This window comes from Astyanax mexicanus, chromosome 6, assembly GCF_023375975.1.
Source record: "Astyanax mexicanus isolate ESR-SI-001 chromosome 6, AstMex3_surface, whole genome shotgun sequence".
Classification (NCBI taxonomy): domain Eukaryota; kingdom Metazoa; phylum Chordata; class Actinopteri; order Characiformes; family Acestrorhamphidae; genus Astyanax; species Astyanax mexicanus.
The window spans coordinates 56,336,172-56,362,873 of NC_064413.1; the positions used below are offsets into that span (position 1 = coordinate 56,336,172).

General features: G+C 41.4%; 1 protein-coding gene across 1 annotated transcript in view; it reads right to left on the reverse strand.

The window, feature by feature from the left end:
- Positions 1-1,126: 1,126 nt before the first annotated feature.
- Positions 1,127-26,702, reverse strand: part of LOC111196137 (von Willebrand factor A domain-containing protein 7-like) — a 30,396-nt gene continuing 4,820 nt past the window's right edge. Inside the window, exons 2-15 of the mRNA XM_049480071.1 lie at positions 24,525-24,724; positions 15,911-16,183; positions 14,258-14,351; positions 14,050-14,166; positions 12,658-12,844; positions 12,397-12,569; positions 12,146-12,258; positions 10,510-10,626; positions 9,328-9,501; positions 7,633-7,765; positions 6,801-6,953; positions 4,851-4,943; positions 4,092-4,354; positions 1,127-3,250 (exon numbers count right to left, since the gene is read on the reverse strand). Of these exons, the coding sequence (XP_049336028.1) occupies positions 2,879-3,250; positions 4,092-4,354; positions 4,851-4,943; positions 6,801-6,953; positions 7,633-7,765; positions 9,328-9,501; positions 10,510-10,626; positions 12,146-12,258; positions 12,397-12,569; positions 12,658-12,844; positions 14,050-14,166; positions 14,258-14,351; positions 15,911-16,183; positions 24,525-24,713 (2,451 nt within the window). The 5' untranslated portion in view covers positions 24,714-24,724 and the 3' untranslated portion in view covers positions 1,127-2,878. The remainder of the gene's footprint in view (positions 3,251-4,091; positions 4,355-4,850; positions 4,944-6,800; positions 6,954-7,632; positions 7,766-9,327; positions 9,502-10,509; positions 10,627-12,145; positions 12,259-12,396; positions 12,570-12,657; positions 12,845-14,049; positions 14,167-14,257; positions 14,352-15,910; positions 16,184-24,524; positions 24,725-26,702) is intronic.

Consider the following 26,702-nt stretch of genomic DNA (forward strand, 5'->3'; position numbering starts at 1 on the left):
ATTATTTAAATTAGTAATGATGGTCAGATAAGGCCTTGTTGGGTGTGTGGTATATTTGGATATTTTCCAAACTGTGTCGACACTGTGTTGAAACTGTGTTGCTGTGTCACTTAATGGCGACATCTGCTGAATTTAAAAGTCATTGCAGGCAACTTTAAAAGAAACAGAAGGAAACAGACTGAACAAGGTTAATTTACTCGTTTTTATTTAGAAACATCAGATGATTTAACATCTTTGTGCCGTTTACAAAATATTTCTCCTGCTTTTGAGAACACGTTTTCAGTCTTTGTGTTTTGCAGTATTGCCAACGTGAGCCAATTTTTTTTACTTTATTATAAACATCTCAGCTTGTTTGTAAGGATTTCTGAATTAGAACTTAATTATCTGAGTATAAAAGAGCGTTTTCACACCTGTAGTTGTGAAAGTTTCTATGATCCGGATCAGTTAATGAGTTTATTTATGAGTTTATAAGTTTATTTGGAGTTTGTTAACGTTTCTCCCTCTGTTTGGTTTGTTTTCACACAGGCATAAAAACCTAAACGCACCAAAATGCAAACACACCAATAAACCACACGAGCACATCGTCACCTCAGATTGGTCAGAGCTGTCTGGCACAGGAGTAAGAAAGTAAATATAGTGGGAAGATTCTGTGTTCCAGTGTGTTTATCTGTATATCTGTGGTGCAGTGTGAAGCTGTTTTAACACAGAACTCTGAAAATAAAGTTTTTTCAATGGGATGTGCAGCACAGATGTGAGCAGTGAATGCAGCAAATACTGCGCTTTTAGTGTTTAAACAGCATGGAGCAGAAAAGACAGTGTTTGTTCATAGCAGTTTATTATCTGGCTAATTTATCCGATTAAACTGAGCCTTATCAGCAGTTTAGCTCAAATAAAAAGAGTATATTTGATATCTGGATTGTGGTCAAGTTGTGGTCTAAATTAATTTCATGCTTTAACGCTTTAACATTGACAGCCCTAATAATATATTTGTAACGTCTACAGACTTATTCAGTTTTTCACATTGAGTTATGTTGTGGCCTTGTGCTAAATTTTCACACTATTCCACCGCATTTAATACTCCACACATACTGTGACATACTGACAGAGTAAAAACACAACCTTAAAATTTTTTTTTATTTAAAGGAAGAATACAGATGCACAAATATGATTTATAATTTCTATAGAACAACATCCACCCATTCAAACACACAGAATGACAAAACATGAATTTCCACAGAACATTATTATATATAGAGTATTATTTATAGAATTATAAACATGCAAAGAAAAGGATTATCCTGCCTGTCGGATGTATTTTTTAAATTTATTTACAATTTTTATCCCATTTTCTCCCAAATTAACAAGGCTAATTACCCAACCCACTCATTAGGACTCCTCCACCATCACTAGTGATGCCCCCCCAACACCAGGAGGGTGAAGACTAGCACACGCCTCCTCCGATACATGTAAGGTCAGACTCCGCCTCTTTTTGAACTGCTGCTGATGCTGTAGCATTGGCAAATAGCATCACAGCGCTAACGCTCGGAGGAAAGCACAGAGACTCGGTTCTGATACATCAGCTCACAGACGCAGCCTTGTGCTGAACCACATCACCCTAGGAGTGATGAGAGGAAAGACAGAGCACCATCTACTGTACTGTACCCACCCAGAGAGAGAGCAAGACCAACTGAGCAAATACAATACGCAAATTCCATTTACTATATGAATAACATCTGTAGAATGAAAATAGAGAGGAATAGACTTCACTATGTTTTGTTTTAAGGTGAGGTTATAATTTTGTAGGTTATTAACTAACATTAATGCATAGTATATTGTGGAGTATTGTTGAAAACAATGAACAAAAAATATTGCTTACATCCAGTTTATGAATCAGATAAATTTTGTAAACCTATCCATCCATCTATCCCTACATACAGCCTGGAAAAATAAAGGTCACCACCTGGATTAAACTAAGCAAATAGATAAGAGCCTCCCATTGGATAAAAATTCCTGCAGGCGTGAATAATATGTTAATCTGGCAAAAGGTTTAAATGTAACCAGAACTGATGCAGGGAGTAGCTTCTCATCTGTTAATCAATGTAGAAAAAGAGTCAAATTATCATCATGCATTAATAAAGCAGAGAAAACCTCTATGAAGATGTAAGCTGAATCTGCTAAAATCAGGTTAAGAGCTGTCCAACGCTTTATTATTATTAAACAGTGAAAAAACAGTGGAGAAACATCATCTTCCGGGAAAGAATGTAATCGGGAAAAAAATCTTGAATGATACTGAACGGCACATGATCACTTAAACATTTGGTGAAATCATACAAATGGTAGAATATCAGCACTAGAACTCCTCAGGGATATGTTGTGTAATAGTGAAGGTAAGAGCTTTACCACTCGCACACAATGCAGTGAAGGAACTGAAGGGATTTAAGGGACTAAACTAAAGCTGTGTATCTTTTAGAAAAGATCTTATCAGTGAGATTAATCAATAAAAACAGCTTCAGTTTACTAGAGATTATAAAGGGTCAAAAGTGAGGCGGCTGTACTAAGAAGTGATTACCCATCATGCCCCTAGTGCTACTGTACAAGCCTGTGGGGGCGGAGCTATGATAATCTGAGGTTGCTGCAGTTGGTATGCAGGTCTAGGTTCAGTAAGGTTATAAGCTCAAAGAATGCTAATCTGGTAAAAGATGCTAAAAGAACTTTGGATTTACCAAAGTTTGCAGTGCATTGTTTTGTAGAGTTGTTTTAAAATTATGCAATCCAACTCCAAATCCTTTTAGAGCATTTCTACTCATCTATTTAATCTATTTTAACTAAAATAAAGACACTAATAAAGTCACTTTCCAGCTATTAAAACTCTACTGATCTACTGATTGAGGAGGCTGATGAGCAGAGTCAGCGCACTGATCCACAGACTGAGCTCCAGGCCAGCAGGGGGCGCCACTGCCCCGGACACAGCAAGTCTCAGGAAGGCGTAGTTGGTGTCGTTGGTGCCCAGTTGAGTCACCTCGATGGTGAGGATGACCTCTGTGCCGGCGGTGGCGTTAGCTGGGGCGCTGAGCATCACCGTGCCGTTAGCGGTGCTGTTGCCCCCTGCTGTCAGGGAGGTGGGGAAGGTCATGTTGTACAGGCCGCTGTTCCTGACGGTGACGGCGTATTCCCTCAGGCTGCTGTTCGCCACCACGGTGAACGGGACGCTGAAATTCTGCCCTGCAAACCACGATCCATTCCTCACAGCCTGAAGAGAAGGAGAGAGAACAGATCATTTATCCAGATCTTCAGAAACAGAGTCAACGAGTGAAGAAAAGCTTCTAACAGAGAGAGAGAGAGATATGAGAGAACCACATCCTGGTGCCACCATAGCTGAAACAGTGGATCTAAGTGCATGGAGATGGTGGAGGCTCTGTATCGGGTGGAGGACTGTCTCTGAACTCTGAGGGATTAGTAGTGTTAGGTGTAATAGAGTCACAGTGATGGAGATGGTGGAGGCTCTGTATCGGGTGGAGGACTGTCTCTGAACTCTGAGGGATTAGTAGTGTTAGGTGTAAAAGACTCACAGTGATGGAGATGGTGGAGGCTCTGTATCGGGTGGAAGACTGTCTCTGAACTCTGAGGGATTAGTAGTGTTAGGTGTTAAAGACTCACAGTGATGGAGATGGTGGAGGCTCTGTATCGGGTGGAGGACTGTCTCTGAACTCTGAGGGATTAGTAGTGTTAGGTGGTAAAGACTCACAGTGATGGAGATGGTGGAGGCTCTGTATCGGGTGGAGGTCTGTCTCTGAACTCTGAGGGATTAGTAGTGTTAGGTGTAAAGACTCACAGTGATGGAGATGGTGGAGGCTCTGTATCGGGTGGAGCACTCTGAACTCTGAGGGATTAGTAGTGTTAGGTGGTAAAGACTCACAGTGATGGAGATGGGGAGGCTCTGTATCGGGTGGAGGACTGTCTCTGAACTCTGAGGGATTAGTAGTGTTAGGTGGTAAAGACTCACAGTGATGGAGATGGTGGAGGCTCTGTATCGGGTGGAGGTCTGTCTCTGAACTCTGAGGGATTAGTAGTGTTAGGTGGTAAAGACTCACAGTGATGGAGATGTTGGAGGCTCTGTATTGGGTGGAGGACTGTCTCTGGAATTTGGAGCTGGTGGAGGAGTTGAACTGGCCGGTGATCCGTATGTAGAAATCTCCCTTCGGCGCTGTTTCCACCGTCACCAGATAATCTCCACTGCCCTGATCCTCCAGACTGCCTTTATAGAGCCCGGAGCCCGACGAGTCCACCAGAACCAGTTCTGAGATCAGACCCGACCCCGAGCCCAGCAACGACACCAGCAGAGTCACATTCCCTCCTGCAGTAGAACAACATTTAGACTTTCAGAAACATCCACCCAACAGCTGAGAGATAATAAAGTCACCCATCAGGGGGCTGTTATATACTGTATTTCCCCCAGGCCATTTAAATGGTCATCTCCCTTTTGTGAGCATGTGTGCGACACCAAACACTTCCTGAGATTTTTATACTTAATTAAGTAAATTAAGTAAATTAATAATTCAGAAATCCTTACAATCAATCTAAGATAATATAATAAAGTAAAAAAGTTTCTTCTGTCCAGTTTATCATGCATTCTTTATTCCAGAGCCCTACATTACGGCTTTATCTCCCCTCAAACATTCAAGTTTATACGAGCATTTTAATTAACACCACTAATAGAAATAAATGTGAAAGAACTGTGTTAAAAAGAACAAGAGCGTATATATATATATATATATATATATATATATATATATATATATATGTGTGTGTGTGCAATTAAGTGTCTGTTATGTTGTTGAGTGTAGATTTACCTGCAGGAGGTCTGCTTTTATACACAGCGTAGCCCGGCTGAGGGTTCTGGATGACCTCCACAAAATCATACTTAAAGTTTATTGGACTTTTACCTGGAAGAAAAAAAAAATATATAAAAACATATATAGCAAATAAACAACATTTAAGCATTAAATGTTAAAATACACTTTAAAAAGTGCATGCCATATTTTTTATTTTTTAAAGCGCATTTAAAATCCTGTAATTTCCCCAAACATGGTCGGTGCTCCTTATGTATGAATTCTACCAGTCAGGTATTAAGGAGCAGTAAAGCCAGTAAAGTTTCTCCAGCATTAAGGCTAGGTGCAGCAGCATTAGCATTAGCCTGTAAGAATCAACATAAATCTGTGTAGATTAACATCCAGCACTCGTTTTTTTTTTTTCAGAATTACAGTTTTGTTTGCTTAACTCAGCTTTACTTAACTTACTTACCGCCCCCCACCACCACATGGCGACACTTCTGTTCCTTACTAGTGTCGCATAATGCACCTTATAATCTGGTGCACCTTATGTATGACAATAGACATTAATTTGCACCTTATAATCCATAAAATTATTATATTTATGTTTTCTTGTACTTGTACAATTTTCTGTTTAGGAATTCGAATAAACAGTAAATTGACTGGGGTGCACAAACCTTTGCACAATAATGTATTTTAACTGTAAATTCTTTTCAGCAAACAAACTAAAATACACAATTTGTGCATCAAAACACAAAGTAGTACGTTTAAAATATACTTCAAGTGTATTAAAAATGCATAAAAAAAAAATCTACCTTAAAGCTCACCTTCCGCGAAAATCCGATTTTTCTTGTTTTTTGTGGAATACAGTAGGTCTCTCCGAGTTGAATGTGTACACCATTGTCTGCAGGAGCTAAGCAAAGAAATCCCCCCTCCCCCCCTCCGAAAAACGGGTGAATTTTGAATTATCTTTCTGCCTACGTAGGCAGAAACTCACAGACCAGCCCACCTTGGCTCGAGAAACTCCCAGAGGCGGAGCTGAAGCGACGCAACATCACCGCTCATCAGTTAGGAGGTGGGAGGCAGTGAGCGGCAGAGCGGCGGAGGGGCGTCGCAGTGCTCCTAGCCAATCAGAGGAGAGATATTTGCATGCTGTTTGCATGTATGAATATTCATGAGCAAAGCTGGAATCCGGTCATTTTGGACACACCCCTAAAACAGTCCATTAAAAAAGAGCTATACAGAGACACCTGAGCACTTTTTTTTTTACAAAAACGGCTCACATGTCATTCATTCATACTAGAGACCACAACTAGACATTTTAAAATGAAAGAAAAAACGACGGAAGGTGAGCTTTAAGTTCGCAGAAGAAAAATGAAAAAAAAAAACAAAAAAAAACAACCTAATGCTTTTGTTATATTTAAATAGGCATTAATTACTATTTAAATATACTTAAGTTGTCATAGGTTGTTTTATAAAGTAAATTTAGTATGTGTTTAAGTATGTATTAATGTATTTAATGCTAAAAGTACGTATTTTTCCGTATTAAGTATACTTTTAAAAAATATATACTTCTTTTACGAGGGTTGTACTACTGTTTTTTCAGTGTTTTTGCAGTGTTTTTGCAGTGGGCGGGGCCAAGTTACTGTTGGATTGTGTATAAACTTGTTGATTGGCTGATTCGTGGTCTATTCTGATGGACAACAGCTCTCAAATAGTGTTATAAACAACATAACATTTGAAAATAAAGAAAATATTTATGTGTAATATGTAATGGATCATCATTTATTGCAGGAAAGAGCATCCTAGCGGCATCCTTGTGAGAAATGCAGGCAGAACAACACTTTTGTGTATTTTTTGGTTCTCTAGGCGCACTATAGACTATAGAAATGCCTTTTTTAAATGGTGCACCAATAGGAGCAGTTGTCGTCCTGCCCCCGTTTGAGTTGAATAAAGTTGAGAGGTTGTTACCAGATACTTTGAGTGTGTAGGGCTGAGCTGAGGTGATGCTGATGCTCCACTGTCCTGCTGGGCTGGAGGTGGAGATCAGGACCGTGTGAAGGTTAAACACAGACTGGATGATCCCTAAAGAACCGACAGACTGAACACTGGACTGAGACTGACCTGTGGAGATCAACAACATGAGGTTTATCCCTGAGATATTCACGAACAATCAGTAAAAACAGCTTAGAACACTAAAAAAATAGAATTTGTTACCTGCCCCCTCCCTCTCTAACCAAAAAAAAACAATCAGAGTGTCTCTTGCTCATCATTCTCTTTAAGAGTAGATCAGGTGAGCTCTGTCTTTGGTGGATTGCTATTTTAACGGTGCAGCTACCTGGACGTGTCCAACAAACTCTTCTCAGCAGAGGAAACTGAGCTGCTGGTTGACGCTGTGAAGGAGCTCCAGCAGCTCATTTACGGGAACAGCAATGTTATTTTATTTACTATTCTGTTTATTGTTGATGTAAAAGTTGGGTTTGTGCTGCTGTGTGTTCATGTGTGTGTAATAAGTGGGGGTGTACGCTCGGCTCGGCGCCTGTGTTACCGAGATAGCGATGAACGTCTGACTGTTGGCTTCTGTCAGGGTTTTAATCAGTCAGTGGAGCTCTTGTGTTTTCTGTTACCAAGATAAACAAGTAAAACTCCAGAAATGTACCTGAACACACCTCATTTCCAGAACACCACGCCCATCAGTGTAACATTGTGGAATATATGGTATGGTTTTAAATTAGTGAATGCTCTTAGGAAACATAAACTCTTTCATTTTAAAAACTCTAGAGATTAATGTATATTTATTCACCAGAGGGAGCCGTGATGGTGAACTGTGTTGAGTTTCCTGTGATGTAGAAAGTCAGGTTTCCTACAGTTGAGTCCACCAAAAAAGAGAAGACCTCTGATCTCCCGGGGTCCCTCACCGCCTGAAATATGGTCACCTGTGGTAAAAAAGCAGAGAAAACTTCAGATATTTATCTTATATCTGTAAACAGTATCTTCAGGCCTTTATATGTATCTGTAAGTTGTATAATAGGTTGTCTTTACTTTACAAACTAGCGGTGCCAGTAAGGTTCTTTGGGCGTAAATTAAATTTTTTCATCAAAACATGTGAAAACTGAAGTTTAAGGCCATTGTCAAACCAACTCGCAGGACCAATAAGAATTTTGTTTTCAGTAGTAAATGATAAAATGATCATCAGAGGATGTATCATCAGATATTAAGGAAACATGCTGAGTTAAAGCACTGACTCCTCTTGCTGGTGGCCAGTACAGCACACAACAGCAAGTGATCGGTGCTGCAGCATGGAAGCTGGTATAACATTTTTTCCGTTAACCTTTGTTCTCTCTCCGGTAACGTTAGGTAACTCACCACTAATGTTGGCTAGCTCACCGCTAATGTTAGGTAGCTCTCTTTTAACCTTAGTTCTGTCCCCAATAACATTAGCTAGCTCACCACTAATGCTAGCTAGCTCTCTGTTAACCTTAGTTCTTTCCTCTTTGATGTTAGCTAGCTCACCGCTAATGTTGCGTAGCTCTCTTTTAATCTTAGTTCTGACCCTGATAACATTACCTAGCTCACCACTAATACTAGCTAGCTCTCCATTAACCTTAGCTTCTCCTCAGTAATGTTAGTTAACTCACTGCTAATGTTGCGTAGCTCTCTTTTAACCTTAGTTCTGTCCCCGATAACATTAGCTAGCTCACCGCTAATGCTAGCTAGCTCTCTGTTAACCTTAGTTCTTTCCTCTTTAATGTTAGCTAGCTCACCGCTAATGTTATGTAGCTCTCTTTTAACCTTAGTTCTGTCCCCAATAACATTAGCTAGCTCACCACTAATGCTAGCTAGCTCTCTGTTAACCTTAGTTCTTTCCTCTTTGATGTTAGCTAGCTCACCGCTAATGTTGCGTAGCTCTCTTTTAATCTTAGTTCTGACCCCGATAACATTACCTAGCTCACCGCTAATGTTAGCTAGCTTCTTTTTTAATCTGACCCCATAACATTAAATAGCTCACTGCTAATGTTAGCTAGCTCCCCACTAACCTTAGTTTTCTCCCCAGTAACATTAGCTAACTGACTGCTAATGTTAGCTAGCTCTCTCTTAACCTTAGTTCTCTCAACTGTAATGAAAGCTAGCTCGCCGTAAACCTTAGTTCTTTCCCTGGTAACATTAGCTAACTTACCACTAATGTTAGCTAGCTCTCCATTAACTTTAGGACTCTCGTCGATAACATTAGCTAGCTCGCTGCTAATGTTTAACTAGCTCTCCATTAACCTTAATTCTCTTTCTGGTAATGTTAGCTAACTTGCCGCTAAAGTTAGTATGTGCTTCTCCACCTACATTAAACTCAATACTAATAATACCTACAGCAAAATTACAGTACATTTAAGACCTTTTGAGAGAATTTGAGACCTCAGTTACCCAAATTTTAATTTAAGACATTTTAAGACTTTTTAAGGACCCGAGGGAACCCTGTGTATAAGAATCAGGCATGGGGGTTTACCAGGCCGAAGATGGTTGAGTTGGTAATCAGGCTGGTAGCGTTGGGCAGCAGTTCTTTGGAGACCTCGATGGCCTGTCCTCCCGAGGCCAGCGCTAAATCCTGGTACAGCTGGTTGATGGGGTTGGAGAGGCTGCGGCTCGTGTTGGTCAGAGGATTGGTCAGCATAACATTCACCTGTGTGAGAAATAAATGAAACGCAGATATGGTGAGTGGAGTATACAAAGAGAATTATATCCTGGACTAAACTGAGATGTTGTAGAGGTTCCTAATGTTCCTCCAGTGATAATCCTTCCCATAGAGCTCCAATATTCTCACACAGTTCCTGCAGATTGTGTGGTAGGTGTGTAGAATGGATAGCCAATGATGTCCGAATAGTCAGTAATAGCAATGATGAACTGTTTATTGTCATATATTGCATTTTTTTTTCTAAAAACACACTTTGGTGCTCTATTCTAACAGGACAATATATTGCATATGCTTTATGCTTTAAAGTCTCATTCCTTTGTTTTTCATTCATATGTAGTTTTGTGTCTCTAGTATGAATGAATGCTATATGTGCTGTTTTTTGTGAAAAAAGTGTGCTCTGGTGATCCGGTATAACACTGCTTTAGTCCGGTGGAGGAGTGGCAAAGGGGAGAAACTATAGGATTCCAGCTCTTGCTCATGAATATTCATACATGCAAACATATCGCCTCTGATTGGCTAACAGCACTGCGACACCAGGAGTTAGCGAGATGGACAACATTTAGAAACGTTTTAAAATACATTTTTACACTAATAACAGTCTTTACAATGTCATATGTTACTTTACAACATGTGTAGGTGAAGAGTCCAGGTCCAGAAAATAAAAATCCACTGATTATAGAAAATGTGTGGGATGTGTTTCTATTTGACCCTCTATCAACACTCCTATACCCCTACCACACAATCTGCACAACTGTGTGTAGAGAATATTGCAGTTATTATGGGATAGATTATCACAGGAGGAACATTAGGAACCTCTACCTGTACGTGTAGCTCAATACGTTTTGCCCATATCAGTCTATGTAATGACAGCATTACAATCCCACATTTCTTTCTGGATGCAAGATTTTATGCTTATCTTGTACTGTTACACATTTCCAGGGAAAAAAAATATACATATATAAATCATACTTTAATTGTAATGAATGTAAAACTTGCCGTGGACTTGGTGCTCTCGATCAGCGCCAGCACTGTGCTCTTCATCTCCACGTCTTTTGGCTCTGCATCAGTGAAGAGGAAGATGTTGGATGCTGCAGGTGTTGCTGCGAGAGCAAGCTGAGAGAGAGAGAGAGAGAGACAGGTGATGATGTAGGAGAGTGCAGGTAAGTGATGTATGAACTACAGACTTGAATTGTATTTTATTTAAATTTTAAATGATAAACCAACACAAAGTAGCACATAAGTGTGAAGTGTAATAAAAATGATACATGAACTTTTAATGAAATAAAATAAAAATAAAAAGTGTGACGTGTATTCAGCCCCCCTATATCAATAATTAGTAGATCCACTTCTCACTGCAATTACCAGCTTTGATCATCTAAAGACTGAGACTGAACCCTAACCCTACCTACACCTTACCCTACTGGAAAAAAACAGCTCATTCCAGCTAAAGCTGTGTTTTGGAACCTGGTAACTGGTGTATAGCTGGTCAGAACATCTAAAACCAGCTTGTAGCTGGTCTGTACCTGGTAACTGGTAACTGGTTTTAGATGTTCTGACCAGCTATGAACCAGTTACCAGCTAGAAACCAGTTACCAGGTTCCAAAACACAGCTTAAGCTGGTAAAGCTGTTTTTTCCAGTAGGGTAACTTTAAATCTAACTCTAAACCCAATGCTAACATGTTAAGATTGGAATTTGGGTTAGAGTGGGATGTTTGGTTACGTTCAATAGAGAATCATTTACTTTTACCTTTTAGTTTAATTGCATTTAATAAACATGCATGTCAGTTGAGCATCATCAAATGGACCATACATCTATTTTTGGATGATGGATTGGGCAATAGAGCTGTTCGGGATGATCAAAGCTTGGGAGATGTTTTTATATCATAAGCCTGCTTTAAACTTCTTCTCCACTTTAAACTTTATCTCTGACCTGTCTGCTGAGTTCCTTCTTGGTCTTCATGGTTTTCATGTTTTTTCACTAGTGTTCACTAATAAACCACTGAGGTCTTCACAAAACAGCTGTATTTATACTGAGACTAAATTACACACAGCTGGACTAACTCTATTAACTTATTAAGTTTTGATAACCGTGAAATCTGAAAACCATGTATCGTTTTTGGTCTCCTTCACAATTTGTTGGTCTAACACTTAAAATCTTAATAAAATACATTTAAGTTTGTGGTTGTAGTGTGGCACAATGTAAAACATTTCAAAAGGTATAAATCATTTTGCAAGCCACTTTATGTCTGACCTCTATCTGGTGTGTCTGAGAACCTGACTGTTTGCATAACAAGATTTTAAAATTGCATCCAAATAAAACATGAAAACAGCCGCCGGCTCTCTGACTGTCTGCTCAGCAAAAACAATCGGAATCTGGTTTGACCGGTTGGTGTGTGTTTGTGTGTTGTTTTAAATAATAGAGGTATGAGTGCTGCAGTATTGATGCAGAGGATGAATAAATGGAAGGGCAGCCTGTTAATGCTCAGACTATACGCCCTGCATACACACTGCATCAACCCTGTAACTCTGCATGGAACTGTCCTAGAAGGTAGCCTCTTCTGAAGCTGACGCACAAGAAAGCTTACAAACAGATTGCTTTTCCCCCCGTTCATAAGGATTAATTTATTCATACCCAAAGTGCAGAGAGACTCATTTCAGGATCATCTCCTCCTCCACCAACCGAAAGAGCGCTGATTTTACTTTTAAATATCTCAGCGTCTGATGTTTTGGTCACGGGTCCAAAACCTGTAGGTGAAATGTGATAAATAATTTAATGGATATAAAATGTGTTTATAATCACACTCAACTGTAGAATATTATGATCTTATTTAAAGTGTAAACTGCATTAATACATAAAAATAATCTACAGGTAACCCAGCCCACCTGGGTCATTGAACGGGACCAGGATGTAGAGTGAGGGTTCGTCCGTAGTGCCCCGCCTACTGTCGATGATGGAGGAGGTAACGCGTTTCACTTCAGCAATTTCATCAGCCATGCTCACTGAGGTGTCAATCACGATACAGAGCACCGAGAACGTGGACGAGATTCCCAACAGCCTGGTAGATAAAAAAAGAAGAAAATAATAATTTACATACACCAGGTGAGTTCAAGACTAAAGTCCTTTATCTTAATCTGATAGGCTACCTGAGGAATTCAGTGTCATTTGTTGACTTCCTGATGTCCTCCAGCAGGTCCCTGGTGGCAGCTGTAGCTACGTCTGCTGCCACTAGGTGGAGGTAGCCATGAGGGGACTTGGAATTGTCCTTGTTGATGCCGCCTTTGGGCTCTTGAGAACTCGTCGAGTCAACAAGTCCTCCATGGCTGCACTTCCCTGTTGATTTTCAGTCAGGCAGAGGAACACATGTTAAGAAATGGAAATAAAGGGTCTTCTAGGGCAGTGGTTCTCAGTCCTAGTCCCGACTGCAAAATTACTAAGTGATGGCCATGGCTGTCCACCCAAACAGATCAGAGAAGCAGCCAAGATGCCCATGATCACTCTGGAGGAGCTGCAGAGATCCGCAGCTCAGGTGGGAAAAACTATAAGTTTTGCACTTCAAAAACCTGATCTTTAAGGAAGAGTGGCGAGAAATGACATGTGGAGGCATATCTAGCAATCAAGGGTCTCTCACCAAGAAGTGCACTTCGAAGGAAGTGAAGGAAGTACTTTTACGTCCTCTTGTTGTAACTTTTGTCTTTTAGAATATCCAGATGGTCCAATTGGTAGAACTGAAGATTAATTGTCATATTAACCATAAACATAGTCAGGAACTGACAGAGAAATCAAACTAAAGTGTATTTATACAGTACGTTTTTGCTAAATAAATTAGAAAAAATATTTATGCAAGCTACATTTTTAAGTCCTGCGTAGGCTTTTTTTGTAATGTCAAATACCTTGAAAACAAGTCCTCATCAAACAAGGTTTTACTCAGTTTTAGAAAAGCTAACCACTCTGTTAGCTTAATGCTAATAGACCCCGTTAGCACAATGCTCTGAAATGAAGCTCTAGTACTCATACGTTAGCATTGTCTATTCTGTATATAATTTATATATTATATGTACAGCTCTGGAAAAAATAAGAGCGCACTTAAAAATGATGAGTTTCTTTGATTTTATCAAATGGAAAACCTCTGGAATCTAATCAAGAGGAAGATGGATGATCACAAGCCATCAAACCACCAAACTGAACTGCTTGAATTTTTGCACCAGGAGTAAAGCAGCATAAAGTAATCCAAAAGCAGTGTGTAAGACTGGTGGAGGAGAACATGATGTCAAGATGCATGAACTAAAGCTGTGATTAAAAACCAGGGTTAATCCACCAAATATTGATTTCTGAACTTTCTGAACAGTCATTTCTCATTTTCTGTAAATAAATGCTCTAAATGAGAATATTTTTATTTGGAATTTGGGAGAAATGTTGTCTGTAGTTTATAGAATAAAACAACAATGTTCATTTTACTCAAACATAAACCTATAAATAGCAAAATATATATTATATATAAAATATATATTATAAATATGGAAACAGTAGTGTTGTACCAGCAGGTTTCAATCCGCTGACATATCCAGAGATCAGTAGCTTCTGGCTGGTTACTGTATCCAGGATGTTGTTTGTGCAGTTATCATCGCAGCTGCTGCATGTTGGCATGTTCTTATCTGAAGTAAAAATTAAACTGTTTTATTTGCATTCATTATTATTTCATACTAAAAACACACAAACACAGATTGATCTACACACACTTTTTACCTGCAAGGTTTGTCAGAGGCAGGTTTGGATTTATGAGGTTTGCGTATGGAGATCTGTTTCCCAGCTCAATCCAGTTACTGTGACTGTAGAAATCCTACAAAAGCAGAATAACAGCAGCTTTAGAAATTAAGAATTAAACACATTATTTGATCTCACTTGACTTTGAATTCTTTATCTAATGAATCACTTTAACTTTATTCATTCAGTCTAATTAATTGCATATACCAGTCTATCTCAAAGAGAATTCCGTCTGACTCCTTATTTCTTATGTATTGCTGGCAACACATGTTGAAGGTGTGTTTGACACATGTTGAAGGTCATTATCCTGTTGTAGGATGAAACTGGCACCAATCAGGCACTGTCCACAGGGTACTGCATGATGTTACAAAATCTTGTGGTAGAATTCCTTCTCCAAGATCCCTTAAACTCCCTTATGTAAATCTTAATAATAATTATTTACCACCTCCAAAGCATCCCCAGCATCCATCATGCCACCTTCACCATGTTTAACAGATGGCATTAAGCGTTGGTCCTGCATCTTTTAATTTTTCCTGCACCTCATAAATGTTGTTCTGTTTGAGCCAAAGGTCTCAAACTTGGACACATCTTTCCGCAACACCTTTCGTCCAGTCGTCCAGTGTCTTCCAATGTCTTTTCTCTTTCTTCCTAATGTCCTTCAGCAAATGGAAATTAAAAGTCTTCTCATTCCTGGTCCTGACTGCAAACCTACCAAGTGATGGCCATGCTCCACCCAAACTGACAAATCCAGCAAGGAGAGCACCGGTTAGAGAAGCTGGAGGACCAAGAGACCCATGATCACTCTGGAGGAGCTGCAGAGATCCACAGCTCAGGTAGATCAGGAGAATCTGTCCACAGGACAAATTTAATTCCTGCTCTCCACTAATCTGGTCTTTATGGAAAAGTGGCAAGAAATGACATGTGGAGGGATATCTAACAGTCCAGGGTTTCTCACCAAGAAGTGCACGTCCAAAAAGTAGTCTCTGAGAGCTATTTTACAGGGCAGCGGAGGAAGCACTTTTACATCCTCTTGTTGTAATTTTTGTCTTTTAGTCTGTGCTGTTTGTCCCGTTGGTAGTATTGAAGATTAAATGTCAGATTACCATGAACACAATCTGCAATTGACAGAAATCAAAGAAAAATATATTTTTATACAGTACGTTTTTGCAAATATTAAGACTGTGCCTAAAAACCTGAATGGATTTATTTCATCATGCCACCTCCCCCATGTTTTACAGATGGCCTTAAGCATTGGTCCTGCATCTTTTTATTTTTCCTGCACCTTACAAATGTCGATCTGTTTGAGCCAAAAGTATCAAACTTGGACGCATCTTTCCGGAACACAATCGTCCAGTGTCTTCCAATGTCTTTTCTCTTTATCCCATCTGTGTGCAACTCATCAGTGAGCAATGGTGATCAGTGTAGGCGTTTTTTGAAGGTTGAGAGTTACTAAGACCCGTCCTTTACTGATGAAGAACCAGAGGATGGAGAAACTGACCCATGATTTCATGGGTGGAGGGAACTGAATATTAGGATACAGTCTGTAACTGTAACCCTGTATAGTGTAATAAAGTGGCCAGTGAGTGTTTAATGTGGTGCTTGTGTTAGGATTGAATGTTGGAGCTGGTATGTTACCTGTAGAGTGTGCAGGATTTCACCCAGTTGCTCTCTTGCTGATTCGTAGTTCTTCAGTTTGAGACTGGCCTTCACCACGGACAGGCCCTGCGTGATGACGCCACGTCCTGCAGCAAATTCCTCATTATCAAAGTGGTACTCCGGGTCCTTAAAGTGTATCAAGTCCGTCCAGGCGTTTCTGTTCTTTATATCGCTGATGGCTTCCTTTAGAGAGGAGGCCGAGGCAGGAGAGAGGCAGGCTTGCGCCACTGACTCTGCAGTCAGGACCTTGGGCTGTGGAGATACAGGTAAAACTTAGGGATGTTTCACACCTGTTTTATTAAGATGGCTTGGAAAAGCCAATTTACTGTTCTTCGTAATCTTATTATTATCATTATTATTATTATGGAAATGTGAAAATTTGCAAGATTGTATCAACTAAACTACATCTATGTTGCTTGTGCTTTTTTGGACCAACACAGAGGCAGCAGATAGAGAGGAGGAGAGGCAGCAGATAGAGAGGAGGAGAGGCAGCAGATAGAGAGGAGGAGAGACAGCAGATAGAGAGGAGGAGAGGCAGCAGATAGAGAGGAGGAGAGGTAGCAGACAGAGAGGAGGAGAGGCAGCAGACAGAGAGGAGGAGAGGCAGCAGATAGAGAGGAGGAGAGGCAGCAGACAGAGAGGAGGAGAGGCAGCAGACAGAGAGGAGGAGAGGCAGCAGATAGAGTGGGAGAGGCAGTAGATAGAGAGGAGGAGAGGCAGCAGATAGAGAGGAGGAGAGGCAGCAGACAGAGAGGAGGAGAGGCAGCAGACAGAGAGGAGGAGAGGCAGCAGATAGAGTGGGAGAGGCAGTAGATAGAGAGGAGGAGAGGCAGCAGATAGAGAGGAGGAGAGGCAGCAGACAGAGAGGAGGAGAGGCAGCAGACAGAGAGGAGGAGAGGCAGCAGATAGAGTGGGAGAGGCAGTAGATAGAGAGGAGGAGAGGCAGCAGATAGAGAGGAGGAGAGGCAGCAGATAGAGTGAGAGAGGCAGCAGAAAGAGAGGAGGAGAGGCAGCAGACAGAGAGGAGGAGAGGCAGCAGATAGAGTGGGAGAGGCAGCAGAAAGAGAGGAGGAGAGGCAGCAGATAGAGAGGAGGAGAGGCAGCAGACAGAGAGGAGGAGAGGCAGCAGACAGAGAGGAGGAGAGGCAGCAGATAGAGTGGGAGAGGCAGTAGATAGAGAGGAGGAGAGGCAGCAGATAGAGAGGAGGAGAGGCAGCAGATAGAGAGGAGGAGAGGCAGCAGATAGAGAGAAGAGACAGCAGATAGAGAGGAGGAGAGGCAGCAGATAGAGAGGAGGAGAGGCAGCAGATAGAGAGGGGAGAGGCAGCAGATAGAGAGGAGGAGAGACAGCAGATAGAGAGGAGGAGAGGCAGCAGATAGAGAGGGGAGAGGCAGCAGATAGAGAGGAGAGGCAGCAGATAGAGAGGAGGAGAGGTAGCAGATAGAGAGGAGGAGAGGTAGCAGATAGAGAGGAGGAGAGGTAGCAGATAGAGAGGAGGAGAGGCAGCAGATAGAGAGGAGGAGAGGCAGCAGATAGAGAGGAGGAGAGGCAGCAGATAGAGAGGAGGAGAGGCAGCAGATAGAGAGGAGGAGAGGCAGCAGATAGAGTGGGAGAGGCAGCAGAAAGAGAGGAGGAGAGACAGCAGATAGAGAGGAGGAGAGGCAGCAGATAGAGAGGAGGAGAGGTAGCAGATAGAGAGAAGAGGCAGCAGATAGAGAGGAGGAGAGGCAGCAGATAGAGAGGAGGAGAGACAGCAGATAGAGAGGAGGAGAGACAGCAGATAGAGAGGAGGAGAGACAGCAGATAGAGAGGAGGAGAGGCAGCAGATAGAGAGGAGGAGAGACAGCAGATAGAGTGGAGGAGAGGTAGCAGATAGAGAGGAGGAGAGGCAGCAGATAGAGAGGAGGAGAGGCAGCAGATAGAGAGGAGGAGAGGCAGCAGATAGAGAGGAGGAGAGGCAGCAGATAGAGAGGAGGAGAGACAGCAGATAGAGAGGAGGAGAGGCAGCAGATAGAGAGGAGGAGAGACAGCAGATAGAGAGGAGGAGAGGTAGCAGATAGAGAGGAGGAGAGACAGCAGATAGAGTGGAGGAGAGGTAGCAGATAGAGAGGAGGAGAGGCAGCAGATAGAGAGGAGGAGAGGCAGCAGATAGAGAGGAGGAGAGGCAGCAGATAGAGAGGAGGAGAGACAGCAGATAGAGAGGAGGAGAGGCAGCAGATAGAGAGGAGGAGAGGCAGCAGATAGAGAGGAGGAGAGGCAGCAGATAGAGAGGAGGAGAGGCAGCAGATAGAGAGGAGGAGAGGCAGCAGATAGAGAGGAGGAGAGACAGCAGATAGAGAGGAGGAGAGGCAGCAGATAGAGAGGAGGAGAGACAGCAGATAGAGAGGAGGAGAGGCAGCAGATAGAGAGGAGGAGAGGCAGCAGATAGAGAGGAGGAGAGGTAGCAGATAGAGAGGAGGAGAGACAGCAGATAGAGAGGAGGAGAGACAGCAGATAGAGAGGAGGAGAGGCAGCAGATAGAGAGGAGGAGAGGCAGCAGACAGAGAGGAGGAGAGGCAGCAGACAGAGAGGAGGAGAGGCAGCAGATAGAGTGGGAGAGGCAGTAGATAGAGAGGAGGAGAGGCAGCAGATAGAGAGGAGGAGAGGCAGCAGACAGAGAGGAGGAGAGGCAGCAGACAGAGAGGAGGAGAGGCAGCAGATAGAGTGGGAGAGGCAGTAGATAGAGAGGAGGAGAGGCAGCAGATAGAGAGGAGGAGAGGCAGCAGACAGAGAGGAGGAGAGGCAGCAGACAGAGAGGAGGAGAGGCAGCAGATAGAGTGGGAGAGGCAGTAGATAGAGAGGAGGAGAGGCAGCAGATAGAGAGGAGGAGAGGCAGCAGATAGAGTGAGAGAGGCAGCAGAAAGAGAGGAGGAGAGGCAGCAGATAGAGAGGAGGAGAGGCAGCAGATAGAGAGGAGGAGAGACAGCAGATAGAGTGGAGGAGAGGTAGCAGATAGAGAGGAGGAGAGGCAGCAGATAGAGAGGAGGAGAGGCAGCAGATAGAGAGGAGGAGAGGCAGCAGATAGAGAGGAGGAGAGGCAGCAGATAGAGAGGAGGAGAGACAGCAGATAGAGAGGAGGAGAGGCAGCAGATAGAGAGGAGGAGAGACAGCAGATAGAGAGGAGGAGAGGTAGCAGATAGAGAGGAGGAGAGACAGCAGATAGAGTGGAGGAGAGGTAGCAGATAGAGAGGAGGAGAGGCAGCAGATAGAGAGGAGGAGAGGCAGCAGATAGAGAGGAGGAGAGGCAGCAGATAGAGAGGAGGAGAGACAGCAGATAGAGAGGAGGAGAGGCAGCAGATAGAGAGGAGGAGAGGCAGCAGATAGAGAGGAGGAGAGGCAGCAGATAGAGAGGAGGAGAGGCAGCAGATAGAGAGGAGGAGAGGCAGCAGATAGAGAGGAGGAGAGACAGCAGATAGAGAGGAGGAGAGGCAGCAGATAGAGAGGAGGAGAGACAGCAGATAGAGAGGAGGAGAGGCAGCAGATAGAGAGGAGGAGAGGCAGCAGATAGAGAGGAGGAGAGGTAGCAGATAGAGAGGAGGAGAGACAGCAGATAGAGAGGAGGAGAGACAGCAGATAGAGAGGAGGAGAGGCAGCAGATAGAGAGGAGGAGAGACAGCAGATAGAGAGGAGGAGAGACAGCAGATAGAGAGGAGGAGAGACAGCAGATAGAGAGGAGGAGAGGTAGCAGATAGAGAGGAGGAGAGACAGCAGATAGAGAGGAGGAGAGACAGCAGATAGAGAGGAGGAGAGGCAGCAGATAGAGAGGAGGAGAGACAGCAGATAGAGAGGAGGAGAGACAGCAGATAGAGAGGAGGAGAGGCAGCAGATAGAGAGGAGGAGAGACAGCAGATAGAGAGGAGGAGAGACAGCAGATAGAGAGGAGGAGAGACAGCAGATAGAGAGGAGGAGAGACAGCAGATAGAGAGGAGGAGAGGTAGCAGATAGAGAGGAGGAGAGGCAGCAGATAGAGAGGAGGAGAGGCAGCAGATGGAGTGGAGGAGAGGCAGCAGATGGAGTGGAGGAGAGGCAGCAGATGGAGTGGAGGAGAGGCAGCAGATAGAGAGGAGGAGAGGCAGCAGATAGAGAGGAGGAGAGGCAGCAGATAGAGAGGAGGAGAGGCAGCAGATAGAGAGGAGGAGAGACAGCAGATAGAGAGGAGGAGAGACAGCAGATAGAGAGGAGGAGAGACAGCAGATAGAGAGGAGGAGAGGTAGCAGATAGAGAGGAGGAGAGGCAGCAGATAGAGAGGAGGAGAGGCAGCAGATGGAGTGGAGGAGAGGCAGCAGATGGAGTGGAGGAGAGGCAGCAGATGGAGTGGAGGAGAGGCAGCAGATAGAGAGGAGGAGAGGCAGCAGATAGAGAGGAGGAGAGGCAGCAGATAGAGAGGAGGAGAGGCAGCAGATGGAGAGGAGGAGAGGCAGCAGATAGAGAGGAGGAGAGGCAGCAGATAGAGAGGAGGAGAGGCAGCAGATAGAGAGGAGGAGAGGCAGCAGATAGAGTGAGAGAGGCAGCAGAAAGAGAGGAGGAGAGGCAGCAGATAGAGAGGAGGAGAGGCAGCAGATAGAAAGAATACGAGGGGAAATCTGTTCTAAACTCAGTCTGCTGCAGGAGTTTTACACTCTGATCTGGACTTTCAGGTGTGAAAACTCTCTTAAAAAGAACCAGGACTATTTCTAGGAGTTTAGTAGGAGCCTAAAGTGTGAACACAAGCTGCATATAGTTTCACTAAAGCTTCAGTAGTTTTTCATTATTTTTATTTGATATAAACACTCGAGTGATGAAGAACAGGAATAAGTGGAAGCATCACGTTACAAAATGAACCAATCAGGTGACCTCACAATAAGCAACAGGAGTGGATAGCTTCCACACCTGCAGAGGAACTGACCGTACCAGAGTCCAACTAAAACAAAACTTAACACCACAGATTTTAGGAGGACCAAAATCAGTACTGAAGCTCAGAAACAGCTTTCACACTTCAGTAAACGAGTAGAACCTGCAGGGCAAGCGCACCACAGTCCAGAAAAACAGAGAGTGGAAGTAAAAGTATCTAGCGTCCGGATTTACAGGCCGTCCCAGTTCTTCTGTTAACCGTCTGTCTGAGTTTATATACATTCAGAAATACTTTCAGTTTTGGTGAATAGAAGGATTATGTAGTTTGTGGTTTTGCTGAGTGAGATACGATAGCTCTTAGCGTTTTTAACATTCTGTAAGATTATGAACACAGTGATATTCACTCAAGCTGAAATTCTGTGGCAGTGATCCAGGACTAAATACAAAACAACTTAAAAAACATGCTGATAGTGTTGTATGGAACTTGATCATTGCAGATAACACAGTTCCGCAGCGTTGAAAGAAAATAAAAAGCTTAGAATTTCAACACTGCAGCCGATGGATCTGCTAGATAGGTCCTCTGATTGTGGAGAAGAGGAAAACGACACTTCACATGAAGCTCTGATCTTTAGTTTAGTCAAGTCAAGTAGTTTTTATTGTCAGTACTGCATATGTACAGGACAAACAGAGAATTTAAATTATGTTACTCTCCTTCCCAAAAATTACAGCAAGTTCAGAAAATAAGATTATAAATATAAAAGAATGGGAGACAGTATATTTACAATACAACAAGGACACAGATAGACATACGTGAGACAGAAGACAATAGTGTAAGAGTACCTGTACTCAGATGTAATAACAATAAAGGCCTCTTGACTTGACTTGATACATGCAAATATATCGCCTCTGATTGGCTAACAGCAGTGCGAGGTAGCAAGACGGACAACAGTTAGAAATGGTTTAAAATAAAGACTTTTTTTAACAATATTTTTTTGTTATTTTTAACTTTCATCATCAATTTATACATCACACATCTCGTTTTTTTTTTTTTACTATATAGATAGCCAGGGACTGCCAGGGAAAGCACAAATCAAAACTAATAGGTTATACATCAGTACATATTAGTATATAGACATAAATTACACTGAACTCCATATGAAGTAGGGGACAAGAAAAACCTATATATATATATATATACACATACATAGAGTCATATGAAAAAGTTTGGGCACCCCTATTAATCTTAATCATTTTTAGTTCTAAATATTTGGGTGACATTTCAGTTTGATATATCTAATAACTGATGGACACAGTAATATTTCAGGATTGAAATGAGGTTTATTGTTTAATATGCATTAAACCAAAATTTTACCGGTGCAAAAGAGATTTAACCTGTCAGTTTCCACTGTGAGGAACATAGTAAGGAAATGGAAGAGCACAGGGACAGTTCTTGTTAAGCCCAGAAGTGGCAGGCCAAGAAAAATATCAGAAAGGCAGAGAAGAAGAATGGTGAGAACAGTCAAGGACAATCCACAGACCACCTCCAAAGAGCTGCAGCATCATCTTGCTGCAGATGGTGCCACTGTGCATCGGTCAACAATACAGCGCACTTTACACAAGGAGAAGCTGTATGGGAGAGTGATGCGAAAGAAGCCATTTCTGCAAGCACGCCACAAACAGAGTCGCCTGAGGTGTGCAAAAGCACCTTAAATACCTTTTCTCATGATTGGATACACCTGGCTATGAAGTTCAAAGCTCAATGAGGTTACCAAACCAATTTTGTGCTTCAGTAAGTCAGTAAAAAGTAGTTAGGAGTATTCAAATCAATAAAATGATAAGGGTGCCCATACTTTTGCACCGGTCAGATTTTGGTTTAATGCATATTGCCCATTTTCTGTTAGTACAATAAACCTCATTTCAATCCTGAAATATTACTGTGTCCATCAGTTATTAGATATATCAAACTGAAATGGCTGTTACAAACACCCAAATATTTACAACTAAAAATGATTAAGATTAATAGGGGTGCCCAAACTTTTTCATATGACTGTATGTATGTATATATGTATATATATATATATATATATATATATATATATATATATATATATATACATATATACACACACACACACAATACATCAAATGCTTCCATTACCCATCGCAGACTATTAATTTCTACAGTCCGTCTCCAGAGCTTATATTATATCAGTATTACATACAATAGTTATAAGTCCAATGTTGAAAGACTCTCAAATATGTCTGTCCAGCCTCTAATTGTTCTTGACTTGGCTTTATTAATCTTTGCTGTTAAGCGCTCTAATAAGATAATGTGTTTATATTCTGCCAGCCGGATCTTGTTAAGAGAGGTAGTTAACTCAAACCAAAGTCTAAGGATGTTTTTTTAGCAGCTGTTAAGGCCGTATACAAAATTTTAAAATGGCTCACATTCAAGGAACATATGCATGAAGGTACCAATGACTTTCACCTCACAGTTCTGACAAGTAGGACTGGGTATACGCTTCATTTTATATAGAGTGTAGGGGGTGGCATATGCTTTGTGGATAACTTGGTAATGAATTAACCTGTGTGCTAGATTTTTACTGCTCTTGGAAATGACATCCCAAATCCAGTCCCAATTTAAATCACATATCGAGAGTTCCTTCTCCCACATGCTAGTAATAATAAAGACATTTATACACTAATAACAGTCTTGGCAATGTTATATGTTACTTTACAACATGTGTAATAATGCCCTGCTAAGTGCAGTTCAGCCACTGACCCAGTCTTAGGGTCTCTGTAAAACACCAAATCCACTGGAGATCCTATTTAAACCTATAGTTACACACAGAGGTGGGTAGAGTCCAGGTCCAGAAAATAAAAAATACAACTAAGGGTGGATTTTTACTTTTAACTAGTGTAAACAGAACTGTTCTAAACATACACCTACCTATCTCAATTGTAATTGGCTGGTGGTGTTTTTCCTCCATAGACTAATTCTAACCATTTGTTTCTCAGCTCTGAATTACTGGGTAAAGTATATAAACACTGATGTGTTATTCGCACAAATAACACAGGAATGAACTGCATGCTGTTTCTAGCTCTGTTAGTTATCTCCTATCTGACGAGACGGCGTTGCCGCCCGGCATGAGCCGAGGTGGGCGGGGCCATGAATACTAATTTACGGGTTGATGTAGACACGGCGTTTTCCTGATCGACTCTTTTTTCTGAATATTTTCTTTTACTAGTTACTGCAGACAATGAGGAAGAGTTTCATGTGCAGCATCATAAACAACTCAGAGACCTATTGTATTTCACAAACAACAAAAACAAGAGGATTTTAGTGGAAGGAGAACTTTAAATAATTTGTTTTGTTACTTTATTTTATATCAATTACTTAGAATTTTAGTAAATTACTGGTCAAAAGTGTATGCATTGTTCAGTTTTTTTTCTGTTGTTTCAAAAACTTAATAAACTTAATTTTGTTGTAATATCCAAATGATATTTCAGTGTTTGTCATATCAAGTTTATCATTATCGCAAACGTACTCTGAAATATAGTGATTATTTTATACAGCCAATCAGAACACAGAGGATGATGATCTTCCTCCATCATCTGATCTACAGCATATTCTTTTCTTTATCTCTGGTGTGTTTTCACAGCAGATCAGCTCACACAGTTTTTTAATCATGATCCTCCTGGTGAAAGAAGGTGTCGTCTCACCTGAACGAAGAATCTCCCCTGCTTCAGAACCACCACCTGACACACCTCTGCTGATTTCTGCAGGATGGCGGTGAGGGTGATGTTCTGGTGGGTGTTGGAACTTGCAGAAATGATGTTAAAAGCCTGAATCCTGAGCTGAGGCGTGAGGGACAGCAGGATCAGTGTGGTAAAAAATGGGAATTGGAACATGATTGGAGCTCCTGAAAAGATAAATAAATGAGTTTCATTGGATGAACATGCTAAAAGATCATGGAATATTATATTAACATTTAATTATTATGCTCAACCATTTAGTTGTATTTTAGTTAATCTAATAAGTACAAATCTGAAGTCTTAGATTTAAATGATAAAAACAAGCATCACTCAGTGCTGCCCTGTAAAAGCATTACTGTAGGGATTCAGTTACGTGATTGTTGTTGTTGTGGACGCCATAATTGGAACTGAATTTATGGAGTTGCCACTATGCATTAATGTCAATGGATACAATTTAGAATTTTAGTTTAGAAAAAAAAACGCTGGAACCTCGACAAAGTCAATAAAATAGTCTTAAATGATCATTCTCACTAGTAAAAAAGCTTCAGATTATGTAGCACTAGCTACATACCGGCTACATTTTTGTTTGACTGCCCACAGTACAGTGCATTGTGATTAGAATTGCCATGCCGTTCCATTCCACTCCATTCCAGGTTTCTCTGTATCGCAAATTAGTCACGCCCTTCTCCTCAAACCTATCTACTTTGCATTGTGTGTGTGTGTGAAGAAGAAAGCGTGGGCTTGCCAGTGTACCCCCGCGTGTTTACAAGAGAAAGCACGAGCGTGTCCGCTCTGGGTGGTACGTTGGCGCAGTTGACAGCAGCAGCAGACGGAGGAAACGAGGGACAGACTGAGCAGGAATGTTTAGCGCATAAACAGGTAGTAACATTAGTAAAGTTAGGATAACACAGGGACTTTGAGGTGATGGAGGTAACGTTAGCTCTATTCAGTGGTGTCAAAAGTACACACATTTGTTACTTAAGTAGAAGTATAGATACTGCAGTTTAAAAAGACTTTCGTAAAAGTTGAAGTATCAACTTGACCTCTTTACTCAAGTAAAAGTAAAAAAGTATGTGTTCCAAAAACTACTTAAAGTACAAAAGTATAAAGTAACATTAAAAAAAGGGTAGATGCCACTAGTTAATATTTGAGAATATATAAAGAAAAAAATACCTAGATGAGATTCTAAGCTTTTAAATGGTATATAGCTTGTCTATATTGACCCAACAGTTACTCAGATAAACACAAGCAAATACGTTTTTAATAATTTATGCGGATTTCAAGGCGTGTTAAAAGGTTAAATCGCTGGCACACGATATTCAAATGGGTCCCGATTGTGTTCATATTATTGCTCATCATATGAATAAAAGCCTTCTGTTAGCTGCTACCTGGGCATGTCTCAGCATGTCTGTCCCTATGCTAGCCAAGCTGCAGCAAAATATATCAATTATCACAGTTAGGTAGGTAGTAGTAACAAAGTAACGAGTAACGTTTGTTTAAAAATGTAATGAATAGAAAGTACAGATACTTGTGTGAAAATGTAAGAAGTAGAAGTCAGAAGTAGGCAGAAAAATAAGTAATGGAGTAAAGTATAGATACCTAAAAAGTGTACTTAAGTACAGTAACGAAAGTATTGTACTTCGTTACTTGACACCTCTGGCTCTATTACATGAGAATGATGAGCAATGGCTGATAAAAACAGCAAACGGTGAAGAATGAGAAGTGTTGAATGAGCAGCAGGTGTATATTTTAGGCTACATCATTTTTTTTTAGATATTTAGGTTAAAGCTGTGTTGAAAGGCTGCATAGTTTGAGTTTTGTAGCCTCTATGCTGTGGATCATCATGTTTTAAAAGCCCTAAAACAAGTGAAATAACAGATGTTAAAACTGATAAATGATCAGTTAACTTAAAAAGTAAGTGTAAAAAATATAAAAGTAATATTAGCAAAAGGTATGCCCACACTGAATAAGAGTAAAACAGTGTCAAATGCTTTTAAGACAGAGTTGCGTTGCATGAATTCATAAAGCAGCCCTGTGTGTAGCCTGATACAAATACATGTTATAGCTTTAACCTGAAGAAATATAATTGAGCTGTTATATCAGAGAAATTCAGAAAATATTAGAGATTAATTAAATAAAACCGAA